Raw genomic sequence first — 25,275 nt, forward strand, 5'->3', positions numbered from 1 at the left:
TGTAAATCATAAGAATGCGGCAGCTGGGACAGATAACTTGTGCACAATTGAAAGAGCAAGTGGATGCAACATTTGCAATGATTTAAGTTTATCTGCTTTAAAGTTGAATTGATGTGCGTGATCACCGTAATGTGATTTAATATTCCATATAGAGACATCCCTTCTCGCCATGGATTAGGTCCATTAAATATACTATCGCCCCATTAATTTCACAGCGCTATACGCAATTGAAAATTACAATTAAGCCGTAAACTTTTTTCTAGTTTTTCTTTTAACGCCCTATTCGTAAAAACAAGAATATGTATGCGTATATATATCTCTCTCTATTTGCTTTTCCATCCGTGGTTGACGATTCTGCACGATTTTATCCGGCGTTAACATTTTCGTAACATTCTTCATAAATGAAAAGAATTTCGCTTTTCCGAACGCACAAGAGTACCTATTCAACAGAAGCGAATATCGTTCCTTTCCGTCGTCGCTAACGAAACGGCCGTGGCGCGTTTTTCCGCTCGAAATGAATCGCGGCCGGTATCTATTATACAAAATATGTACGGCGTTGTACGTGTATATTTTTGCGTTAACGCTTCTAATGATTAAAACGAAAACGCGCGGAGCGGCGCCTGGAATAACGATCAGGTGCAACCGGCCGAATCGTTACCGGCTAGCCGGGCTGTTGCGTGCGTCCCTGCGAGCACGAGCTGTGTAAATCGTATTAGGGATTATTGCACGATCAAAAATATCCCCCGTAGGATAATCCCCGAAGGTGGCGGCGATGTGTTGGTGGCATTAACTCCGACGTGTTATATCGCGATGCGTATAGGTATACGGCGATCCCACCGACCTCACCTTTCCTCTCGCTCCGCCACCCTCGTCAACCTCTCCTCGTCTCTCTTTCTCGTCATGCGTGTCTCCTATTCTCTCTCTCTCTCTCACCCTCTTTCTCTCCTGTATGTTACCGCGCGAAAGCGTGCGTATACGTGTGCGCGAAATCGTGTGCGTTCGCTCACTCGCCGGCCTCCGCGAAAATCCACGCCTCTGCATCCTGCTTTCGATTTATCTTTCTCCTCTTTCAGACTCGGGGCAGGTGATGTTGCCGGGAGGTATTTTTCAGCCGACCGGTAATAATCATTAAAACATTGAGAATGGCTAAGCGACGCGACAAGTAACTTGAATCTATTTGCAGCATTGTTATTGAGATCAATCGCTGCGGTTTGACTACAATAAGTGCATCGAGATTCGAAATGGTGTGCGTGGTGGCATAAATCAAATTAAAATAGATTAATAAAATTAATTAAAAGTGCGCTTTATTATTTTGGTGTGACATAAATAGTTTACTATCTTTATAATAAAGTATGATTTTTATATTTATATCAGATATTTTTATAAGCCATTTAAATACGATTTATGCCACTGTCACCGATCACGGTTCGAAAAGAGGAGAGCAGCTAATTATATTTATATACCATTAATGAAATTACTTTATTAATTTATTAAGTATATGATAATAATTGATATTATTATTTGCTAATTTTACACGACTAATGGATAATTGTGAACATCAATATTATTTTAATTATGACAAAATTGCAATTACTAAATTTAATTCTTAAGGTATATCTTCAAATATTTCCGATATGGTTTGACGCAGATTAAATAATCAAAATCACAAGAATACGTGACGAGTTAATCTCGACAGCTCGTATTAATCCTACGATTCTCATAGGCATAATAAGTTGAATAAGCGAGTGGAACTTTACTCGTCGATTAATACGAGTCGCTTTCGCAGCCTTAAAGATACGATATCGCGCAATACATTATCCAAATGTATAAGAAGAGTAAAGAAGTTACACGGCAAAGGGAGGCTTCTCATAAGCCGAATTGTCGAATTGGCTCCCTTTTTAATTATCCCCGACGAGGGATGAAGCCGCGCGACTCGTTGGACTCCATTGTGCATTCATAATGGTCGCAAGGCAGAGAGAGCCTTAATGTTCTAAGGCTCTTATAAATATAAATGTAAGGCGGTGTCTCGCAAGCAGCGTCTTCGTGTTGTGCACTGACGGGGCGGCCACGACGTCGGCTCGCCGTTGAACGCCGCGCTCGGCTCGGCCTCGGCTTTGCCGCTCCGCATCTATTTTTAATAGGATTTGTTAACTGACGCTACATGTATACATACCGAATTTTACATAGATAGCGATACACAATGCGCCCGCTATCGCGGTCGCGAAAAAGTCGTTTGCAACGCAAACTCGCCGTCTCGCTTTCACATAATTTCATTTTGGGAAAGCGCGTTGTCTTGCTGGTTAATCGGATCGTTAGATCGCCCTCGATATCGAAGTTTCCGACGATGTTAATTAACGCCATTATTATGTATTATCCTTTTTTTAAACGGAAGATTGAGGTTTTGTTGATGAAAGATCGATTTCGGCTTCGAGCGTCGAGATGAAACGCCGGTAAATTGAATTTGCACGAGAGCCACGCCAGTTTTTGATCGCAGCTCCTTATAAGACACGTGTCCGCGATTTCCATTCTGTGAAGCGCGGCGCGACTATTAAAATGATATTGACAATGACCGCTATTTATCGGCGTTGTTCTCGAACGCGAGCGCATTACGCCGTAATCATCATTAATTATTATTTAAAGTTTCACCCGGCGACGATTGGTACTCCGGGAATCCATTTGTCTTCCGCTTCTCGCAACAGCTGCGTAGCTGATTTTTGTTACTTTCTTTTTCAATTCCGCGTATCACGATACAGCGAGGAAGGAGAGGGAGTGAGAAAGGATAGTAGAGCGTGGGGCGCGCATTAATCACTTGCTGAAACATCATGCGCGTTTTCGCGCCCGTTCGCGGAGCAGCGCATCGCTGCACTATGCGCGCATACGTTATAGCCGACGCAGATCAACAAAAAGCATTAGCATTCTTCCAGAGTGCTTATTGTTTGAATATCTCGCGGTTTATAACGAGACGCCACTGTGTGCTAAAAATTCACGTATGTTGGTGATTTCGTTTTTTAGTCAATAAACGTTTCCACAATTATATTACGCTTTGTAACATAAGATGCTTCGACGATAAAATGTTCGTTTAAATGAATGCATTAAGAATATATTTCTGATCAATCAATATTATACCATTTCTTCTATACAATTTCTAAATATTAATTAAAATTGTTAATGTAACCAAAGAACGGTTGAAACGAAGATGAATGGCGTCATCGCCATTCCAGACCAATGATTCTTCAGGGCTGTGCGAAAAGCTAATTAGAAATGTATATAGAAGCACAAACCGTTGAACTGCGACTGATAGAAACCGAATGTGGAAAGCAGCCCCTTCGCGCGCGAGACAGAACGGAAGACGCGCTTCGTCGCCTTCGACGAGGGCAGGACAATCCTATTTCTTTCTTATGCAAAATCTCCGTATGCGTAGCGTGTTAAGGGATTAAAAGTCTGCTCTATAGGGTCAGCCGGAGGCTTACAAGGCCTAACAAGATTAGCCTAAGACGCCGAGTCCGCATACCCCGGGGATTACACATTATGTATTCACCTGGATGTATTCGAACGGAGATCTAGTTCGAGTTCCCGCGTCATGCGTGTAAGAAAGCGCAAGTCTGGATCGTGCGTGTGTGTGTGTGTGTGTGTGTGCGCGCGTGTGTGTGGCCGGGCTTAACGATCGCGTCTCTCGGTGCCTGGTATGATATGAGCGATCCGTTGCATCGGAGCGCGCCGATTTCGGGTCGTCAGAGGCGGGAATGGATTTGCGGATCTTCGGGTCGTTAAACGAGATCGAAACGACCGGTGGAACATTGCTCTTTCGAGTGTGCTGCGTTGTTTTACTCAACTTCACGAAAGACGTCACGCGATCGAGATATTCTGTTTCACCATTCTTAACTTCTATAAGATTCATATACGTTATGCGATTCTACGATTCATATGCGGTAGTTATTATTAAATTGAATTACGATATACGAAATGTCAGCAGGATTAACAGAAGTGAATCAGGTAAAAGTAGAGAAACTGTGCCTCGACGTCTCTTCTTCAAGAAATATACATTTGCACATATACATTTTCCACATTTAGGCTAATCGATGACACAGAAAACCATTTCAGATAGTATTTAACGGCGTATAACATATTTAGCGACGTTATTCGCGAACGTCGCGCTATTGTTATGTCACACAGACTCGCTCTCGTACGGAAATTGCGTAAAAAGACCGCTATACTTCGCCGCTCGCGACCCCTGTTCTGATCTGTCACGGTTTATCACGCGGGCCGAAACATTTTTCCGTTTCGCCGGGGTCTGACATAATCTCCTCACCGGGCGTGGAAATCGCACGCGACTCTCTCTCTCGGCAGGCACGTCTGAGTGTATTGTAATAATAGAGCGCGCATATAGAGCGATCCTATAAGAGCGCCGGAAAAGAGAGCGGAGCTCTCCGAGGGGGAGTCTTATCTTCCCTGGTCGGCTAGAACTCTATTTCGAGGCGAGATACGCGAGTCTCGACGGCGGCTTTTAATGTCTTTTCTCTCTCCGTGTTTTGATTAAGAGAGCGGAGCCCGGGATATGCTTCGCGATCGCGGCGAGAAGGAGAGAGAGTGATGCGCCGGAGCGGAGAGACGAGATACGACGAGAGAGGAAAAGACGGGGAGGAAGAGAGCGCGCGCTTTGAGTAATTGTCCGCTTGTAACTGTCAGCTCGTCAGAAGCTGACTACCTTCGGGAGTACGGCGAACGAAGATCGAGATAAGCCAAGCTCTAAATTCGTTATGACGAATCGTGAATCCGAAAGAATCAATTTCTCCAAAAAAAACAAGGCAGCTCTATCACAAAATTGGCTTTATCAGGCTGAACAGTATTAAACTACGATTTATTATCGGTACCCATTCGATTTAGAACGATAACTTTTAATCGTTATCCCGAGGAATTCGGGAGTGCTACGCGTGGAATACTTTCTCCGAAAGGGTTGCGACGCGACACGCGAGATTACGGGAGAACGTCGTCGAATTTCAGCCGCGACCTTCGTGACCAGGGTCGAAGAAATAGGAGTAAGAATTTCCTTAGGCGGATACACCGCAGATACCGGGCGAAGATGGGTAGGAGTAAGTGGTGGTTTTGGCAAGGGGGATGTTCTGATGCGATTTCACGCTGGATTTGCCTAAGATCTCCGCTAAGGAGCCCTTTAACCCTCCCCTTTTACCCTTCCCCCAGGCTTCACCCTTCTATCACGAATCCTCTGCTCTAGTGGCTGCCGTTTTCTCCGCTCCTCCCACTCTCGCTTCCTCTCACTTCGATCTTAATCACTCCCCCGAAGAAACCGTCGAAGATTACGTATCTTAGCACACAATGTCGCTAAAACGCCGTTCATTGTTTAAAAGAACCGGCAACCATGTTTCAATTAACTCCTACGCGCCGAAATGCCGTCGAGGTTTGAAGGGGAAACCGCACTGTGACGCAATTTACTACACCTATTATTTATTCTTCCCAGTTGCGTAAAGTGTCTTTCGATTAATAAAAATTCTAATTAATTTACGTTGATAAACACGATCATTAAGAAGCTATTTAATGTCTAACGATTCCAACTTGTTAGTAACACGACGTTGGTAACACGGTGTTCATTATATCAGATCGTCGCGAAAAATGCAAGTCACACGGAGCGAGCCGCTCCGTGGCGCACGTCTTGCACCCATAATCCCTCGACGCGCCGAGTACGCTCGCGAGCTTGTTTGATCTCACTTCTCGACCTGTCCCCAGTCCAAGTCGATCCAGCTAAATATTTCAGATCGGTCAGAGCGAACTGGAATAGCCAAATCCGTTAGTATTCCTCGGCCAATGGGAATTCAGGTTTTGCTTGAGACCCTCGTGGATTAGACGGCGCCTCTCGGTGCCTCGTTGCGCGCATATCCGTGTTTTAAGGACGCGTGCACACCGCCCCGTGGATATGCCCCCCCGATGTCTTAGTGTCGGCCCCATTCCACGTATATGCAAACCCTCTCATGGCTTAAGCTAAGGCTAAGGCCGAGGCTCTCCCCCGGGATTACTACGTCATTCTGCAGGACTCCTCCGGTCGCCGGAAGGATCAGCTCTCTTCCTTCTGAGGATTTCGCGCAGGACTCCATCCTGTTCCTAAATCAGCTTGTCAGACCGAGTCATTGCACGCCGTTTCGTTCTTATTTCGTTCGCGCTCGTCGTCATTGCGCTTACGACCGACATTGCGGGGGTACACCGGCACAAAGCATGCGCCGGGATCACTCTAATCTGGAGCATTTAAGTTCGTCGAATTGCGCGTCTATTTTTGGTTTATCTTACTTTATCCGTTGCACCTAAATTATTTCTTGAATTAAATCATCGCCCGAAAGAGATAAAGACCTTTCGTTTCAAATTTAGAATTACTGTACCATGTGATATTCTTTGATAGATTGCATTTATAATTAACATCAAGTGGTGAATGAAACAAACTTAGTTTTTTATTATTAGCTAATATTAAGATTGCGTTTAGTGTAATCGAACATAGATAGGTTCTACGTCAAATATTGTAGAATTGGATTTAGGTCTTCAGGTCTTTACCCCAGAACAAGTATATATATTATATATCTATATAACTGTATAAATTGAGATATTATCCCTTCCCCCTTCGTCTCTGTAAGTAGCGCTATAGAATGTGATATGAGTTCCTAAGTTGGTTGCAATAAATATGCTAATACAAAGATAGGTCTCTCCCGATTCTGGCGTTAATATTTGGAAGATTGGGCGCGAAGCTCCCGGTGGCGGCGTTTGCGGTTCCCCTTCCCCCCCCCCCCTCCGCTCCTACCGCCACGACTTTCGCCCGAGAAACTTTTCAGAGTGACAGGCGGTTACGCGTCTCGACGGTGATAAGAAGTTTCTAGATATTACTCTTCAGAATCCGAGGAATAATCCGTCTATCGCGCGGCGGTAATAGACGACCGGAACCTGTCCTTGGTGCCACCTAAATCATCCCCCAATGAGTTGGCGTTCACAATAACTCGTTACCGAAAATCCAAATTAAGCTCCTTAGCCGAGAAATTTACGAGACGTTCGCCCTCTTCGGGGGCCTCGCTTCGCGCCACCCCTTTCGTCCCGCGAGGCAGTTTACCGAAGTAATTTTAATCTTCCGCACACGCGGGACACACGGTGGTGCGTGTGCCCGCGCGCGCTCGCGCGCACACACACAAAACGCACCGATCACGCGTTGTGCGTGCGAGCCGCGCGGTCGCACGTGTGCGCGTATGTGTGAAGAAGCGCAGACGGAGAACGGCGATGGTAAAGTATCGGAGAACTACACCCTTCTCTTATTCTCCACGTTGTATAAGAGCTTACCCTCTAAGCATCTTAGGGCAAGTTTTCACCCTTGCTTCCAGCGAGCGACGGGTACGTTCGCCGTACCGGCGATCACGGCGATCGTGTTTGTCGGCGAAGGGATCGACCGAATCCATTTCTCGATGAATGAAGATGTCCGTTTTTTTTTCTTACGAGTAATCTTCTAACCATTTCTCAGTCTAGACACTATTATTCCAGTTACTACACACGCTTTCTCGACAGTCGAAAAAATGAAGTATTGTGTATTGATATCAATGAAGATATATTGATTTTTATAAGAAATTGTAACTTTTTTACTAGGCAATAGTATTATCTATATTTCGATAAATTCTGAAGGTGTAAATAACAAAATCATATTTTTTATTGCTAATTAAATTAATTGCTCGCACGTATAAATTCCAAAAATGACAAAAATGGACGGAACATAGTAGAAATTTTATTTCTTTATTTTATTTGATATCGTAGAACAAGCGGAAATACTGTTAATCTTATATTCCTTGCGCGCTATCTAGATGCAGTTAGCTCACACAAATGTGAGAGTAACTTCAGATGCTATTAAGATACTTCGTTGGCTACGGTGCGTGATCCAGCCGCTATGAATCGGCTAACACTTTAGATTTAGAAGGTTTCGTTGCGTGGTCGGTGATCTTATAAGCACCAGCTGGAAGGTTATCTAATTATGTCTTATCTGTTGTTTTCAACGGACGTAAAGCTTAGCGACGCCGAACGAGCTTAAATTGCACGCGAGCTTACGGACAATGGCATGCTTTGCATGCTGCGCAAAGCAATGTGCGGAGCCCGAGAAAGCTGGAAGCTATTCAGTATTCTCCGATCGATTGATCATAAATACATGACGAGCGTGGGCCATCGATAGCTCTCGGTTCCTTAATCAATCGAATGTAACGCGTCGAATAGAACGGACGCGATGGTAGAATCTCGACGAGCATTAATCCGGAGGACCGAGGACATTAACGGAGAGAGCTCGGATGACCGGGACGGTTCGTTAGCGAGAGAGGAAAATAAAAGCGACGCGGAAGGGCGGGCGGTGGGAAGCACGAGAAAGGAAAGAGAGGGGAAGAGAGAAAGAGGACGGGTGTCGCAGATAAAGACTTCGAAAGAGCCGGTCGCTTATCTGTAAAGACCGACATCCGCCGGATCAGCCCCAGATACCGAAACCACCCACACTTTCCTTCTGGTGCACGCGCTTAGGCTAAGTTCCGAGAGGACGGAAGCAGCCGACTTCCAGGGATCGCGAATTCCGCCGCACGCCGCGCCGCGCCGCAGCTGGGGGCTCAGATATCCCGATGGCGCGATTCGTTTCTTTTGGACATGCAAACTGCAAATTGGGTTTTTCGGCCGTGCCCGCGCACCGGATCGACCAGAGGCGAACACGGGCGCGGGGTCAGCCGAGAAGAATATAGTGTTATTCGGACGATTTGAACGTGGCTTCGTAGCCTGATTCGATTTCGAGAGATTAAGCCGAGTCGTCTTGGATTACCGAGTCATCAAGACGAAGAAGAAACCTTAAGACTTAACGGTCCCAGAATGGACACTGAGTTTGCGCTCTTCGGTCGTGGTATTTCAGATGAAGGTGTCAAACAAGCGATAATTTTCTCACGTCCTTTAACGACTTATATCTTTTAACAGGTTTATCTTGATAAGCGCGAGTGCAACTCGATTTAGTTAAGTGGCTGATGCATTCACGTATGAATTGTAACTCAGAAATTCTTTTATGCTTATTCTTCAGCTACGTATAATGTTATGTAAACCACTTATAGATTTTTTAAATTGACTTATTTTACAACTCACTTATGTAAACCACTTATAGATTTTTTAAATTGACTTATTTTACAACTCACGAAAGTTAAGAACGGTCTAACATTTGAACGGATTATGGCTCTTCTTTTTCCTAGATTGAACATTTAATTTAATTTAAGTGTTAAATACCGAAACTAAAAATCTAAATTCTTATCCTCGTTTTAAGCCACCGAGAAATTAAATTCATATTATTTTCCCCACTCCTTCGTCGCTCCGTTTAATCGCATCCGAGCACGCCGATATAGCGACGGAAACGTCACTGTCGATGAATCTAAATGGCGTGTGCTTTTCCCGTCAGTGATTTAGAAAGATCCTCGGTAATCTCGGAGCGCGCTGGTAATCATCTCGCGCGGAGAAAACGAGGGTCGCGAAGAGACGCGGAAAGAAATATTCGGCTGTGATTCTTCGACCGCACCCCCTTCAAATCGCGCTTTCCGTGCCGAACGCGGCCATTATCGCGGCGGTGCGGAGTGGGCGATAGCGGGGTGCTGAAAAATATGTTCCAACTTTTTATCTTGTATCTGCACCACCGCACCGTCTCGGTGCAGAACTGAGCGGTCTGTTAATTTGCGAAGTTGAGAGTTTCGTAATCGTGCTACGAGTCCGATGCGTTTCAGCCACAAAACGGACGATTCTGCAAAATAAAAAGAAGACGAGATATTAGGAAGCTTTATTCCTTAATTGTAAAATTATTTTCTTTCAGTATAATATGTCTTGAATATATTTTTTAACACCTTTGCTGGAGATTAATTTTAATAATTATTACGTATCTATTTATCATTTCTCTTACTTCCGGGTTTAAATTTCTTAGCTTTTTATATGATTAATCAATGAAATTAATAATTTTATTTCCGATATTTGCAAATATTTCTTGATTTTTTGTAATTTTAGATAAATATTATACTATTATACAAAAAGATGATGTATGTACATCAAGTCAGCGATAAATAGATTGCGGCGAGACTTAACAATACAAGAAATCGCTAACGCGAAATACAAGACGAAGTCGTCGTGATGAAAAAGAACCATCGAGAGAAACTGGTTTCGCTTCTTCAAGGGTTGCCCTTCGGATGAATCTTATCTTTCGACGAGAGCTGTCAAAGACGAAGCGGCATGACGCTTCCGTCGTGCGGGAAGATAACCGGAAGCCCGATAGGTTCTGCACCAGAAATGAGAAATGTCTTTGCGGTTGCAGAGATTAAAGATTTCGCGGATGAGTAGTTGTCATCGTTTCCACTTCTTTCCTTACGATCGATTTTTAGCGTGTTTTGTTGCAGCGTATAAAAATAAATTGAACAATTAAAGAACGCACTTTGAATTGTACTTCATTATTATTAATACATTATATTAGGAATTATTTTTAATTTGTCCATAAATAGAAATAGAGTCTCAATTAATTATTTCAGTTGGCGTTACTTCAGTTTATGGAAAAAACGATCTTAAATTGCGTGATAAATCTCATAAATGGATACTTTCGTGATCAGGCAGCGAGAGTGTATCGTAGACTCGCGTCGAGACGACGGCGACGCGTCGGTAATAAACAGAGCGCGTAATACGACGTCCCCGCGATTAAGTCCTGCGGCGTAAAAGCCCACCTTAAACCAGCTGATCCCGGTACAAAGACGACGCAAGGACGGGGCGCCTTAATGAAAACTATACGTACCTAGATTAAGGTGGACACTGGTCAGCCTTCGGACCCGCCAGAGATACGACCTGTCTTATGCAACGTAGGGACAGCGGGCTCTATGATGCCCGGCGTATTAGATGGAAGTTTCGGCCATTAATACCTAATATCATGCCGCTGGCAGTAAATCCTTTGTTGGTCATCTCTGACGGGGACTTAACGCCTTGCATCAAGTCCATCAAGAGACATTCGACCTATCTATCAATCCGGGTACAATCCAATATTGCACTTTGATTAGCTTATCATATTCGCGAGGAGTGCAATTTTGATATCAATCTACTGTCAGGAATATAAATCTGTAGGAAAAATTTCATCTGTATTTTCCTACTACGGGGATATTGCTCTACTATAGTCCCTTCTATGAATTTCAAAGTTGATTTATCCCAAGCGAAAATAAAGTCATTACTTTTTACCACAATATTGTAACTTTAGCACTAAATGCCATTTTATAATTAAATATTAATCTAAATTTCTATTTAAATTATTAAATTGTTGTTTGAAAAGTTATGTCAATGGCAATTGCTAAATTACATTTCTTCAGCAGTGCACTGCCTTTAGGGATATGCATTTCGGGTGGACACACGTGACATCGATTAATCCACTGATTTCGACTGACAAAAATGTATAGTCGTGCATTCCGAACAATGCGAAATGTACGAGCATGTCGGTAAACAGCGCGTTCAGTAATCTCATCGAAAATTTGGCGGTGCTCTTTAACGGATGAGTATAGGTATATACCACAACCAGGAATTGTGTGGGTGGAACTTTCCCTCTTCCACCCTTCTCCCTTTCAGTCTTTCTTTCGCCATCCCTCTCTCTTCCTTCTCGCACTCCATTTCCTCGGGTTTCGCAGAAGTCTGGGATTATGACCTGGAGTGGGATAGACTCCCGGACTTAAGTCAGGGTTACACAAGGATCGCAGCTATTGTGCCATCGCACAGGTCCCATTGTCTCGGGATAGACGAGTGGATCTGCATATGCTTAGCACCGGAGTTAAACTTCTCTCTCTCCCTCTCGCGTTTTGCATCGCCCTCTCTTTCTCTCTCTCCTTCTCTCTCCCTGTCTTCTCTTGGCGATCTTCAATGCGCGCTCCGCGAATCATCCTGCCCCTCGAATTTGGATGCCGAAACGCCGAAAACTATACCTATTGTCAGCCGGATGTAGAAGCTAGTGCTTCAGCTGAAGCTACGAGACGATTTGAGGCATTCATGAACTTCGCGGAGCCTTCGTGAAGATACCTTTGGTTTCCGAATTAAATTAATTAGGCTAAGGTCTCTCATTTTCAAGAAATCGTAAATTATTTATTGTTAATTCTTGATCATCTAAAGATCAATCATAGTGAGAAGCGTAGAAAAGTGTAAAAGAAACGTGTAATTGAAATATTGATAAAAAGTAAGACAATAATGTACTACAATACATTAAATAATTAAAGACCGACGTAATTATATGAAAAATTATATAGCTTGTATCCAGTGGCAAAAGCGACCATGGAATTTTCAATCGAGGATTTACATTACATGCAATTAAGTCACGTTCGTAAAATTATGTAATTGTTAGCTAATTTGTTACCCATAGTAAATTTGTTACTCCATTGTTGCCCGTAATGAGAGCAGATTGTCGAGCGTCGACGTTACTTCACGCAAACTCTTTTGTCTGTCGCAGCGAAAAATCTGCCGGTGCATTGTGTGGTGGAGACGATTCACAATATCGTGGAAAGCCATGTGAGCAACAGCCGTGAAAAATGGCGAAGTCCCCAAGTGGAGACGGACTCTTACGTTATTATTCCGGTAGCTATGCCCTTTCAGGTAAGAATTATTTTCTTTTATTATAGTATGTATCATTATATCATTATATCTATTGATATAACGTAAATGGTTGTAGTTAAAAAAAAAACTGAGAAACTTATTTAGATCATAATATTTCCTATTTTAAGAAATTTATTATTTAAATAAAATAATAAGCAAATTGAATTTAGAAAGAAAGTAAAGTCTTCTCCACAAACATGGTTTGTTTCTTTTTGTACAAGTCAGGAATTCTTAAGAAAGAAAAACATTTTTTTTTTACTAAAATTATTACAAGGATTTAGAGATATATATATACAATATATATATATGAAAACATTTCTAAACGACATCAACAATAATTTTGTTCTTTTGCTGACAGGATTTGGTGGGCGAGGCGCTTGTTCGCCTGGGATACTCTAGTGATCTGATACCAAGTGCTAGAGGGAGCATCGTTATACGTAACTGGAAACCTCTGCCGATGGAGAAGGTCGCCGATGGACCGCTACTGACGGTAGGAGATATCCTGGCCGAATTGACGTCGGTGGCGACCCTGAAGATTCAGGTGTACAGATCCAGGCCGCCACCTCCCAGTCCAGCAGCTGAGGTTAGAAATAAATTGCTGAGGTTGCTCCTGTTGCACAGCCATACGCTTCTCGTCTCCGCCGGGTGCCCTTTGGACGAGGTAGGATGTCTCGAGATCTTAGGTGTTGAAATTTATATTTTTATATTTGGAATTAATGGGTATTTGAAAAAAAATGAAACGCACGTAGTTGCATTACATTAAATTTATTAAGCACATGTTAAAAAAAGCGTTTGCAATGGATACAGTAGCGAGATGCAAACATATGTAAACAAAACCCCCGTATTTTTTTACAAATATAAGTTAATTCTGAATATTCGGTAGTCATATCCTTCGCGTCTGAAAATTGCAGAACACTATTTTAAAAAGAACTTTCTCAAGTTCTTAAATGAGCGACATATTTTTTTAAATTTTCTTTTATATCTCGGTGCCGATAAAAACGAAGATAAAAAAGAGAAAAAAAATCGCAGGAAAAGAAGAAAATATATAATCTGTAATGAAGGTGCGTTTATTTGAAGAACGAGGTTGAATAACGGCGTACCGAGAGAATTTAAGGGCCATTCGGAGGCGAGATCGGAGCAGGGAATATTCGTAGTAAGACGCGACCGCTTAAAAATGTAAATCTAGCCAGAGTGTGTTTGTCGTCGGGGCACTTAATCTCATTAAGAAGTCCTCCGGCTCGGTACCCTTGTACCTCGGTACCTCCCGGTAAGAACGGCAAGTGGTAATCTTCGGTAGATTCTTGCTCGCGGCTCGCTGATCCTCACCTTGAATAAATGCTTTCTTGGTTTCGAATCACCAGTCGAGAAGTCACCGCGCTTTTGGTAGCTTTTCGTTCCCCGCGCGCGAATCGAAACGCTCGAATAATGAAGCTTTTCCCCCCAATCGCGATACTCGTCTTATTCTGGAATATTTTACGTACATTTGCAATGTTCATTATCTTAATCGCGCTAATTCTTATTATTGGTTGCTACGATTTATGTTTATCTTCTTCCTAAAAGTAGCGAAAGCAGACATTTTCCTGAAGCTATATCTCGATCGAGATCTTAAGGAAAAAGTGGACGACGGTTAGGTTTTTTTTTTTACTTAATGTCAACATTTCGCTGACGGTTTCGCAAAGCTGATTCGACAAAAGTTTATTAATGCTGCGCGAACTAGCGTCTTTCGCTCGATCTTTAGCGACGAAACCGAGTAACGTAATTTCGACTAACGTGAAATCTTTTTCCGCGATGACTTCTCGGGAAGTTTATCCCGATTACGCGGATCCTCCCTTCCGTTCCCCGAAGATTGAAATAGACGCGCGATTTTTCGGGTTGGTCGTCCGCTCGCGCAGACGTGCCCTTCCGACAGCGGAAGATCTCGTAGCGTGTGATAGGATTACCCTTTACTCAACCAAATTCGCAGCCTTCATCAAAAGCCCCCTCGATATCGGTATTGAGAGGGGGGGGAGAGAAGAGGAGCGGTACCCCGCCGCCTCCTCCGAGCCGGCATTATCTAAGTGCACTCTCTTTGAAGATCCCGCTACCCGCCCATCCCCGAACTTTAATGCCGCTCACGGTGGTCTATGATTACCAATTTTCCCTGGCAAACGTTTCCTGCTTGAGTTTCGTAGCCCGACGGCTAATGGCGAACCGCTGTGATGGAGAACCGACGTCTCTCGCATAGATTTGGCTTAATCTGACGATGATGCACGAAGACGTGCCGCGCCGCGCCGTGCGAGCTCCCCTCTTCGTTTCTCTTTACGTATCTTATGATACTCCTCGGCAACGGCACCTTTTTCAAAAGATTATAAATTATTCCATCTCTCGCGCTTACATTTTATCGCCGTGAGGAGACTTGAAGGTTCGAAAATTTTCCCTTGGCCACGAATTTCTTGCAAAGACAAGGGTTTTTTTTCTAAAAGAAGAATTAAATTGAATATCGTTATCTGACATATATTACACTTTCATTAATCTTTAATATTAAATTCCAAATAAAATCAGAAATGTAGCGTCAGATTAAAACTGCATGCCTATTACAGTCGTATTAAAAAGCAAATGGAAAAAATTTTACTATTTTTTACATTCTGCAAATTTTGTTTAGCCTTATCTTGATGCAAGGATGTTTATCACAAGATTGCTACCAGTTATTTCTGGTAATCGTGACTCAAGATGAAGTGCACAATTTGTGGCATTTGGATATATCAAAATTGCTCTCGTTGGAGAGCATAATTAGAATAACATGCACCGTCAGGCAAACCGAGGTGCGTTAAAGCACACATGATTTTTGAAAAGTACAAGCGCTCGTATTTCTTTCGGGATAATGGAAAGTTTCGGAAAGGTAATAAATACTTTTCAAGGGGGCTCCGCGCGTGAAATTCGCATTAATTGGGATCGGCAAACATAAATCATCGCGGTGTCAGCGCGATTTCAGACAATAAAAAGCAACAAAATCTGCTTTGAATCCTATTTAGTTTGAAATGTAGAACAGTGATGTTAACAGACGTCGCCTGATATATCAGGATTAGGGCTTAACCGTATTTATAGCGCGGCAGCGGGGCATTTGATTTATTTACTATATATTTTTGCAAAATTTTTTATCGCGAAATCTGGCTTACATTTTACATAAATATGTGTATAAAGGGTTAGAAAGATTACGTTGACTTTAATAAAGATTTGGCGATTGTGGCATCCGCTTCTTTACCAAAATAAAATCCGCGATAAAGTTAAATGTATCAAGATGGCGATGAATATACTATATCTTATATATATAGCATATTATATCTTTATTAAAGTTTGGTAAAAAAGCTACAATTTTTATTTAAATAATAGTTTAGAAATTGGTTAATCAATTTTCGTTTTACTAAACGCTTATAATTCTGGCGTTTTATAGAAGAATTATGTTCAAAAGCCATAGCAACAGCACCCGATAAACGCGTCGTGAATTTCGCGAACTTGTTGCGATCTCGCGGATTGTTTGATCAAGGTGGCGTGATCGCGATTGATTTACCACTGTTCTACGGATCAGCCGATTGGTGTGCGCAATCACTCTTAAATAATAAATACGTGTAAATCAGGCTCTCGAATCGCGGCTCACAGTGTCGTCAGATAAGCCGGCCGCTCCGCTTTCGAGCGGTGGTGCCACTATTTGCCGAACGATTTCTGAAATCTTGAATTTGCCTGTCAAGACTCCGCGCCACGGCCTGCCTACCTGGAGTGATTAAGTGCGGTGTCGTAAAACTGAGGCGGATGAGAATTCGAGAAGGTGACTAGCGGAAAGCCGTTTGCGCCCGGATAATTGTTGTCTTCGTATCTGACGCTACCAAGGTGCCAGGGATACGCGACGGATTACCGCGTTATTAAAGTGGCGTCTAGTGCCTGATCTTTCCAGCCCGGAGATATATTTGTTCTTATAAATCATCGGCCAGATAAGGTGCGCGTACCGCTTCCTGAGGCGTGAAATTTTCCATAATCTGTCACCTTAATGCCGTGACGACGACGGTGACGCTAAACGATATCGCTCTGTAGCGCCTCTGCGTCAACAGCCAGCCGACGAGAAATCGATCGTGGGGAGAATTTGTGAATTTACGTAATAAATCTATCCCAGCAGTTTTATTTTCTTTCGAGTATTCTCCTGTTTTCGTATCTTATCTCAAAAGCAAAATGCAAGATGACTGTTCATTGCGTTTACGATGCAACTACGAATTGATAGTCTCTTAATAAAAAGATTTGAAATATATTTTACAAAAAGGCGAAGCAAGAAAACAAAAATATTTTGACAGTCATTATCGACGTCATTATTTATCAATCTTTTATACAGTTAATGCAAGCAAGAAGAGTAAGGTCTTTGAAACAAGATCACGTTGCTTTCCTCTTACAGATGACCCTGCTGTCCCTCTGCCGAGGCGGCAACGACCTGTCGGAAGAGACAAAGAGAAATTTCGAGACGTGGCTGCAGCAGCAACAGATAGGTCTCGGTATGAACCCAATAGCACCCACTTCCAACCACCATCATCACACGCAAAGTCCGCAGCCGGACAGCGGCGGCCCGATCCCACCCGGTGGCGGTCCGATCGGGCCGCCGCACCCGGCGCTCCTTCAGTATTCGCACAAGACCAGGATGAGGACCAGTTTCGACTCGGAGCTCGAGCTGCCGCGCCTCCAGCGTTGGTTCGCCGAGAATCAGCATCCGTCGCGCGAACAGATACAGCACTACGTCGCGGAATTGAATTCCCTGGAGTCGCGTCGCGGCAGGAAACCGCTGGACGCGAACAACGTCGTGTACTGGTTCAAGAATGCCAGGGCGGCGCAGAAGAGAGCGAGCATGAACGGCTGCAGTCCGCCTGGACTCAGCCCGAGAGGCGCCAGCATTGTCAGCGAGGACTGCACGGATGAAGAGGAGGACACTAGGCATCAGGTACGCCCTGAAAGAAGAATTAAAACTGTAATTGCAATATTAAAAAGGTGCCGTGGATTATTTAATAGCTTCAAGAAGCGATAACTCTCTCCCCTCGAAATCCTCTCAATAAAAATATTTTTACTAGATGAAAAATAGCAAAAAATAAAAATTGAGGCTTTCAGATTATTCTGCATAAGAGTATATTTCTCGATACTGGCTTGTGGACTCTACGTAAAATCTCAAAGAGATGAGGTTCTTAACTGCTGCTTTCAGTCGGCATCGGGGTCACCCTGTCCACCGAGCAGTCCACCGGTCGGTCCTCTATCCCTGACTACGAGACCCGAGGATCAGCAGCAGCCACCGACGTCGACTCCATCCTCGGTGAAGCAGGAGGACGCGAGGGTGTCCTCCGGTTCCGAGGACGACGAGACCAGGCACACGGGCCCCATTCCGCCGGGATTCTCCTTGGTGCCTAGTCCTATGTTCGGCCACGGTATAATGTACATGTCGCATTATCTGCCGCCGCGCGGGCCAGCCGGTTGTCCCACCAGTATGCTGGCCGACGAGAGAAGGAAGAGGAACCGGACGTTCATCGATCCCGTGACGGAAGTGCCGAGATTAGAGTATTGGTTTAAGCGGAGCACTCATCCAAGCCACGCGGTACGTATAAATCGATCGTACGTGTTATGTATCGTTGTTATCGCGCTAATTTGTCTCTCTTTCGACGGTGACATTAACGTGTTACGAGAAATTTCTGTGGATTATAATAGCACGTTCGTAGATACAATAACACTCTGAACAAAGTATTTCATTGCACATCAAAGCAATTGTAGCACAGAAAGCGCGTTCTGTTTTATGTGCATTAATAAAACTTCACGAATTATTAAGAATGTTTAAACTTTTTTGCTTGGAATTTTTTTACAACTAACTTTATTGCCGATTAAATATTGCTACTCAGTTTTTTAACTCCTATCTTACGGGAGATTCGTTGAAAAGAATTTTATGATCGGTCCGTAGCTCATTCTGTCGTACACGGAGGAACTGAACAAGATGCCCTATCGCCAGAAGTTTCCGCGTCTGGAGCCGAAGAACGTGCAATTCTGGTTCAAGAACCGCAGGGCCAAGAATAAGCGGCTGAAGATGGCACTGTTCGAGGGCGAGTCGCCGCAACAGCATCCATATCACGCCGACTAGTTAATTTCCTTAAATAACGTTGACTAGGGACAGAAAGCGCGGGTGAGGCGATGCCTTTCGCAGCACGGAAATAAAGGGAAAAAAATCGTTAACCGACTTGTTACTCCTTACTATCGTTGACACGCGGCTTTAAACGCTTACTTCGGCCGCACATTCATTGTAATTATCACGTAACGATTAATATAATTATTATGGACTTTCATGAGTGTAAATACGAGATGATGTCGAATAAAAGGTATACGTCACGACAAGATAATATTATTAAGCATCTGCCCTTGTGCAAATTGGCGGGGACGTATCGGCATTAAAAAAAACGATGACGGTATTTCCAGACGATTAATATTTATGGTTAATTTATGTATCGATTAATTATACCTCGATATAAAGGCAATACTGGAAGAATAGAAATAAATATGGATCGTCTATGAACCTGTACACACATTATATCAATTTATTAGAATTATTTTTTTAATTTTCAAATTTATTACAAGTTCGTTTATCACAAATTAGCATAATATTTTATTTTATTATTGCTGAATCAATTTCCAGGGATACAGCGTACGAAAAATTTCTTTCTCGAAGAATTGCTATCAATTTTACAGCTCGTCATCTCACAAGAAGGACAAATCGAGAGGTAAGAGCTTTAAGAGCGTTATCATATACGTTCGTTCGTTAGTCGCGCAAAGGGCGAGCACAATAAATCGCCAAATGGTGTTTCGCGAGTTTCGTAGAGCCTGCAATAACGTATATACATGCCTAAACGGACAACGTTGTGTTCACGCGCGTGTGCATGCAATAGAAGCGCGCACAACGATACTGTCTCTTCAAGTCTACGAATGCACAAAGCGGCCGCCCCGACCGAAATCTCGCAGCTAAGATAAGACAGCCGAGCTGTCATCGAGTCAACCCTAACTCAAACGTCACAATAGTCAATGAGTCTTCCTCTAAAAGCGGCCGTTACTATCTGTCTACGGCGCGCTACTCGCGTTCGCGACGTTCGCGAGAGTTTCAGGGACAGTAAGACCGCGGATGCGCGGCAGGGAATGACAAAGAGAACGGATGAAACGGAAGCAACGGTGTATTGACGCGCGTTGAAAAAAATATCCACCGAGCGCAGAAGATAGCCAACCTCTTTCGTTATCTGGCTATTTTCATTGCCGGCACATATCCTTTTTTTTTGCGGAAGGATAACGTATTTATCATTAAGTTTCCGCTTTCATTGATGGCGCGTTTCAAATGAGCAGTCGATCGTTATAGTAGGATACTTATGTTATCAATATTCTGCTGGGAGAGACTCGATATAAAAAGCGATTATCCGAGCAGAATCGAATCCTTATAGTAACATACGGATTTTCGAGACGCTGCTCCGAAATGCGTAGTGAAATGGAAGACTTTCGCGTACTTAAGTACGTAGTGATGCGCAAAGACGATGCCGAGGGGATATCGTTGTCATCTACGACACGCGCACAGGACCTGTCGTCCTGGTGGGCCCCCCCGCCGGGGGTCGTCCCGGATTTAATGAGGATAGGCGGATTTGTCCAATTAAAACGTCTTACAAGGATCCATCCGGGTCGACGCTCATTCGCAAAACATCGAATCTAGACTTTGCCGCAGTCAGCCTCTCTTCTTATCCCCGCGCTATATAGGTACCTACCTACCGTTATCCCTCTCGTTATCATTATCGGGCTCCGCCTTCCGAACCGAGCGCGACTCGGGGAGCAGCAACGAGGCAGACAAGGATTTATGGAACTTGTCTCGAGTGCCGTTCGGTATCCGCGAATGTCGTGCAGATTCTACCGCGTCATCGGGCAAAACACAATTCATAATCGAAGGTGAGCGGATTGGCAGTTAATTCAAAGTGACGAGAACTTACAGGTCACAATGTTAGGGCACAATACATTATCTTGTTTCGATGCGTTATGCAAATATAATGCTACTTGTCTGGTATATGCATAAAATATAGAAATTAATAAAATTATTGAATTAATTCCTTTTTCGATCAGATTTCAATTTTAATTAGTATAATGTCAGAAATTTTGGAAATATATTTTTTTAATACATTTGTAGTTAATTCTTAACTGTATAGCTGTCAAATATTTATATGCAGTTTTTCGAATTGCAATTTTGAATTTACGAATATTTCTTTATTATTTTACTAATTAAATTTGACAAGTAAAGCAACGAGACTTATTTATTATTATTTTTTGTTATTGTTATCGTTCTTTGGAATGTCGTTTCTTCGTACGACCGTCGAGGATCTTCAATCGGAAGGAAGCGAAAAAAAAAGAGCAGGTTGGTTGATCGGATAAGAAAATTGCTGCTGGGCCGAAGAGTACGAAGAACCAAGAGGGAACAGTGAAATGGCAGCGGAGGAGAGAAGAGAAGCAACGTCTTATGAAAATCTGAAAGTCAGCAGCCCGGAGGATCATCCCTCTATCTGATCTTAATTTGTCAGGTCGCGCGCAGACAATTTAGACCACACCATTCGCACTAAATCGTTATGAAAAATGGCCAGTTTTGCTCAAATTAGCTTTCTACCGTCATTGACGTAGATGTAATAAAATTTCTGCTGTGCAAGACATGTCCATGGCAATGTTAATCTGCCATTGTTATATTAAGATATATTTTTGATCGATCTTTAAAATATTTTAATATATAGATATGTTATCCAAACAGAATCTTTTTGGGGAAGTAACACAAACAACAAACATATTATTGATAATTAAATTAATAGTAACAATAATATATAATAATAATTAATCTGGCAGTGTAATTAAGACTTGGCCTTGCTAAAATAATTGAAATTATAAGGAAGTCATTTTAAAATTGCGTGAAAATGTCTTTTGCTGCATGTATTTTTGAAAAACACAATATAATGTAGAAATATGCGTGCAGCGGCTAACCGTTACAATTTAATAAGCGATAGGCGGGAATAAGTTTCCTTGCAAGTTACGCGATAGCAAACGAGCTGCGGACGGGTGACAAATTGCGAATGATCGAAGGGAATTTAGGATCACTTAGGACCGACGAATATAGCGCGATGCAACGCGAGCTAGACATTACCCTTTTGCATTCCCACACGATCAAATATACGAAAAGTATCCGCGAGACGTGGGTACACGTCGCTTCAAAGGAGCATTGTGCATGCTTTGGCATTCAGAGGACGTTCTTATCTGCCTATCCGGGGAGCTGTCAGCAAAGTTCCTGAATAATAACAGAGAGCTCGTGGAAGAGAAAGAGAGAGACAGAGAGAGAGAGAGAAACAGGGAAAGAGAGGGGAAGGAAGAAGAGAGAATGATATAAACGGTGCGAGAGACGGCGAGCGAGGGAGAGCCACGCGGTTCTGCTATCAGCCGCAGCTAGGATATGCCTAACTATTCTGTTTCCATACGGCTGCCGGACGTTTCGCCGTAGATAATGTTGGCCAGGATGGTTAGATTGTTGGATGCGATTGATAAGAACCGAAAATGCCCTCCGTCGCTGAATCGGATTGTAAACGAACGCGCGTGGAACGTTCCGGCCGCGTAAGAACGTCGTTGTTCCCATTAATTATTCATTCACAACCGCGGACACAAGTGGTATCTCGTAAGCATAACTTTTCCCATAACAAAAATAGCTGCTAAAATATGTGTCGCAAAGGAGATATGCGATAACTCTCATTGCTTATACGTTTCTCGACTAGATATACACAATTTATGTTTGAACGTGAATAATTATAATAGGATATATATATACACATACTTATTACATTAAAAGCTTATAAATGCGATTTAATAATAATAAGATTTACGAGGAAGTAGTTGTAAAACTTGTTGAGATTTTCAGGTTGTGAGCAGCTAGAGAATCTCCTGAACAAACTCTAACGTTTACTAAGGAATTCGCGTAAATGAAATGGCTTTAATATGTGACAAGAGAGAGGACTTCCTTTCCGAGAGTTAGGCGAAAGAAACAACGGTAAAATAGTTAGAAGGGAGACCGGAGAGCGGTTTGGATGAGGTCCATGAGATAGCGGAGGGGTTTGAGAATTCGAGAGCTCGCAAATTAGCCGCAGGATTGGCCTCATAATCCTTGAGGGATGCTACGGTCGGCGACGCGGCTTCCATCTTCTTGTCCCGCTCTCATTTCTCCCTCTTTCTCCGGCTGTCTCCTCCTCTTATTACTTCTTTCTCTATTCGTTCACAAGGGTGGCTCTGATGAGGTCATATAAACGAACTTCGCTTTCCCCTTCTTATTCTTTAATCCTACCCCTCCCCTGCACTTGCGCCGGCTATACTAAAAATTACGAGTAGCGAAGAAGAGGACGAGCGGCTGAAGGCCAACGATTGAAAGTAATGAGCCGTGGAAGGAAAATCACCGAAGGGATAGGCCGTATTCTCCGTTACGAAGTAATCCGATGGTCGGATAATTAATCCCGTTAATTTATCGGCACCGACTCCTGACGATGCGATCGTGCGTGTGAAGAAAGAAAAACCGGACGAAACGTCTTTTCTTATTTATGAGAAATAAAACATAGCAATAACGTTTGGTCGAAGACATTCTTCATCGCGATCCTAAGGATATCCAAAAGATTACATGGATGCAATTAGTTGAAGTAGAATAAATAGTTTCAAGAAATATTTTTTAACGTTTCTATATTTATGCTCTAAACTGTCCGAAGAGCGTGCTTCACGAATAAAGCTTCAACTTTTTCGCGATAGGAAGAACGGGAAGAGCTTTCGCGGAATCTATGCGCGTCTTAAAAACCGAAGGAGACTGCATAATAATAGAGCCAATATCGATCTTAATTCCACGGGAGCTTAAAGGGAGCAGAAATCGCGGTAGTGATACCACCGTGATTTCGGCCCGGACCTAGCAACGACGCCTTAATTGATCTACTGCCGAATGTTACACGATTGGACGGGGGAGGTATTAAGCCTCGGAGAGTGGACGCTTAGCGGTCATTGGCCAAGATCTATCGCGAGAGTAAAGCACAAGTAGAGGAGATTATACCACTTAGCCCGCTCGACGCTCGGAGCTCCTTTCGCGACCGTAAATAAAAGAAATCCTTGTAATGGCCTTTAGCGAAGATTCTCCTACCATCCAGCCTCCCCCTCACCCCACCCCCTTTCGCTCGTCCCGTCGGCGAGCGATCCTCACCCCGGTTATTAAGCCCCCGGAGGCAACCACCCCGACGTATCAGAAGCTCGTAGGCCCGAGCGGTCGGTCCAGCCAGCAGCCGCAGTTAATTCCTTAACCCTTATAGACTTCGAGAAAATTTAGGGACCCCCGGTGATGTAAGGAATAGGGGTAGGGATGCGCTCGCGTACATAAACCGGGGCGAGGGGAGGGGGATCGGAGGATGGAGAGCGAACGGTGGGTAGTCTTGGAGAAGAGAAACCGTGAGCCGAACCAGGAATACCAGGTGCTCCTGGGATCTTGGCGGCATCTTACGCCCGGACGATACATAATTTATGTCGCGCTCCGGTGGGCTTAAGACAGCATTAAGATCGACCGAGCACCAACATCTCCGCCACATCCGTCCCCTCCCCCTTCGCACCCGCGCGGGATCTACCGGTGCCCTGCATCCGCATGACCGTTATTTGCACGTGGTAAGAAAGCGCTTACCGCGGAGGCCCCGGCGATTAGCTCGCTTCACAGGCGGATAGATCACCGGATGGGTTCGGGGTTGTTGATGTACGTGAGCGCGTTATGCGGGATACGAGGGTGTATCATGGGGGAAAAGCGTATAACCGTGGGCTATAGACCCGATAGACCGATAAGAAAAGGAATTGTAAAATTTAGGATACAATACACGGTAGAAAGATTTCTTTCGCAACTTGAAGTAATCCGTTTACGCCTTCTACGTTCATCGTTAATCAATTTCGCCTTTTTGTAATGTTTATACAATCAGTATTCCACTGATATTCTTCAACTCTCTTTTGGATTTCTATCTTGTAGATATAAAACGTTTTCGTATAGTTTAAAATCTTTTTAAATTAAAGCATTATTTGTAATTTAAAAATAAATATGACAGGGATTTTACATTTATCACAAGAACACATAGTAGCGACGTGCAAATTATGGACATAACAAATTGGAGTAAACGCGAAGGGTGTTCTCTTTAAATTTTATTTCCGCCCACGTCTGTTCGAAACGAAATGTCCGAACATCGATTTGAACGAGACACATCCGCGTCCAGCACGGGGATTGCAAGGGGGATGAAGATCAATGTCACGTGTGTACCGAGACTCTCGATAAATTCGAGGACACTGATTAGTTCTTCTTTTTCGGGGATCAGAAGGAATGCGCCGTGCGGCTTAAGTTTCGTTCCTGAAGGAGATCAGGATTCGCGAACGGAGGGGTTGCTGATACCGATGGCTTTTAGCCTTTTCATGGTTGGCCAAACAGAATCCTTCGTGCCGGTGCAGAGGCGCGCGCGCGTCCTTTTGATCCTCGTATCCTCCGCACGGGAGCCGCGACTGGAGCTAACTGTGGAGAAGGATCAGGATATTGCGCACATATTTCCTCGCCGG

General features: G+C 43.5%; 1 protein-coding gene across 1 annotated transcript in view; it reads left to right on the top strand.

The window, feature by feature from the left end:
- Positions 1–19,170, top strand: part of Dve (SATB1_N and homeodomain domain-containing protein dve) — a 44,868-nt gene extending 25,698 nt beyond the window's left edge. Inside the window, exons 3-7 of the mRNA XM_071778491.1 lie at positions 12,491–12,633; positions 12,992–13,294; positions 17,051–17,587; positions 17,843–18,229; positions 18,587–19,170. Coding sequence (XP_071634592.1) covers positions 12,491–12,633; positions 12,992–13,294; positions 17,051–17,587; positions 17,843–18,229; positions 18,587–18,763 — 1,547 coding nt within the window. The 3' untranslated portion in view covers positions 18,764–19,170. The remainder of the gene's footprint in view (positions 1–12,490; positions 12,634–12,991; positions 13,295–17,050; positions 17,588–17,842; positions 18,230–18,586) is intronic.
- The last annotated feature ends 6,105 nt before the right edge of the window (positions 19,171–25,275 follow it).

Source organism: Temnothorax longispinosus, chromosome 5 (genome assembly GCF_030848805.1).
Source record: "Temnothorax longispinosus isolate EJ_2023e chromosome 5, Tlon_JGU_v1, whole genome shotgun sequence".
Classification (NCBI taxonomy): Eukaryota; Metazoa; Arthropoda; class Insecta; order Hymenoptera; family Formicidae; genus Temnothorax; species Temnothorax longispinosus.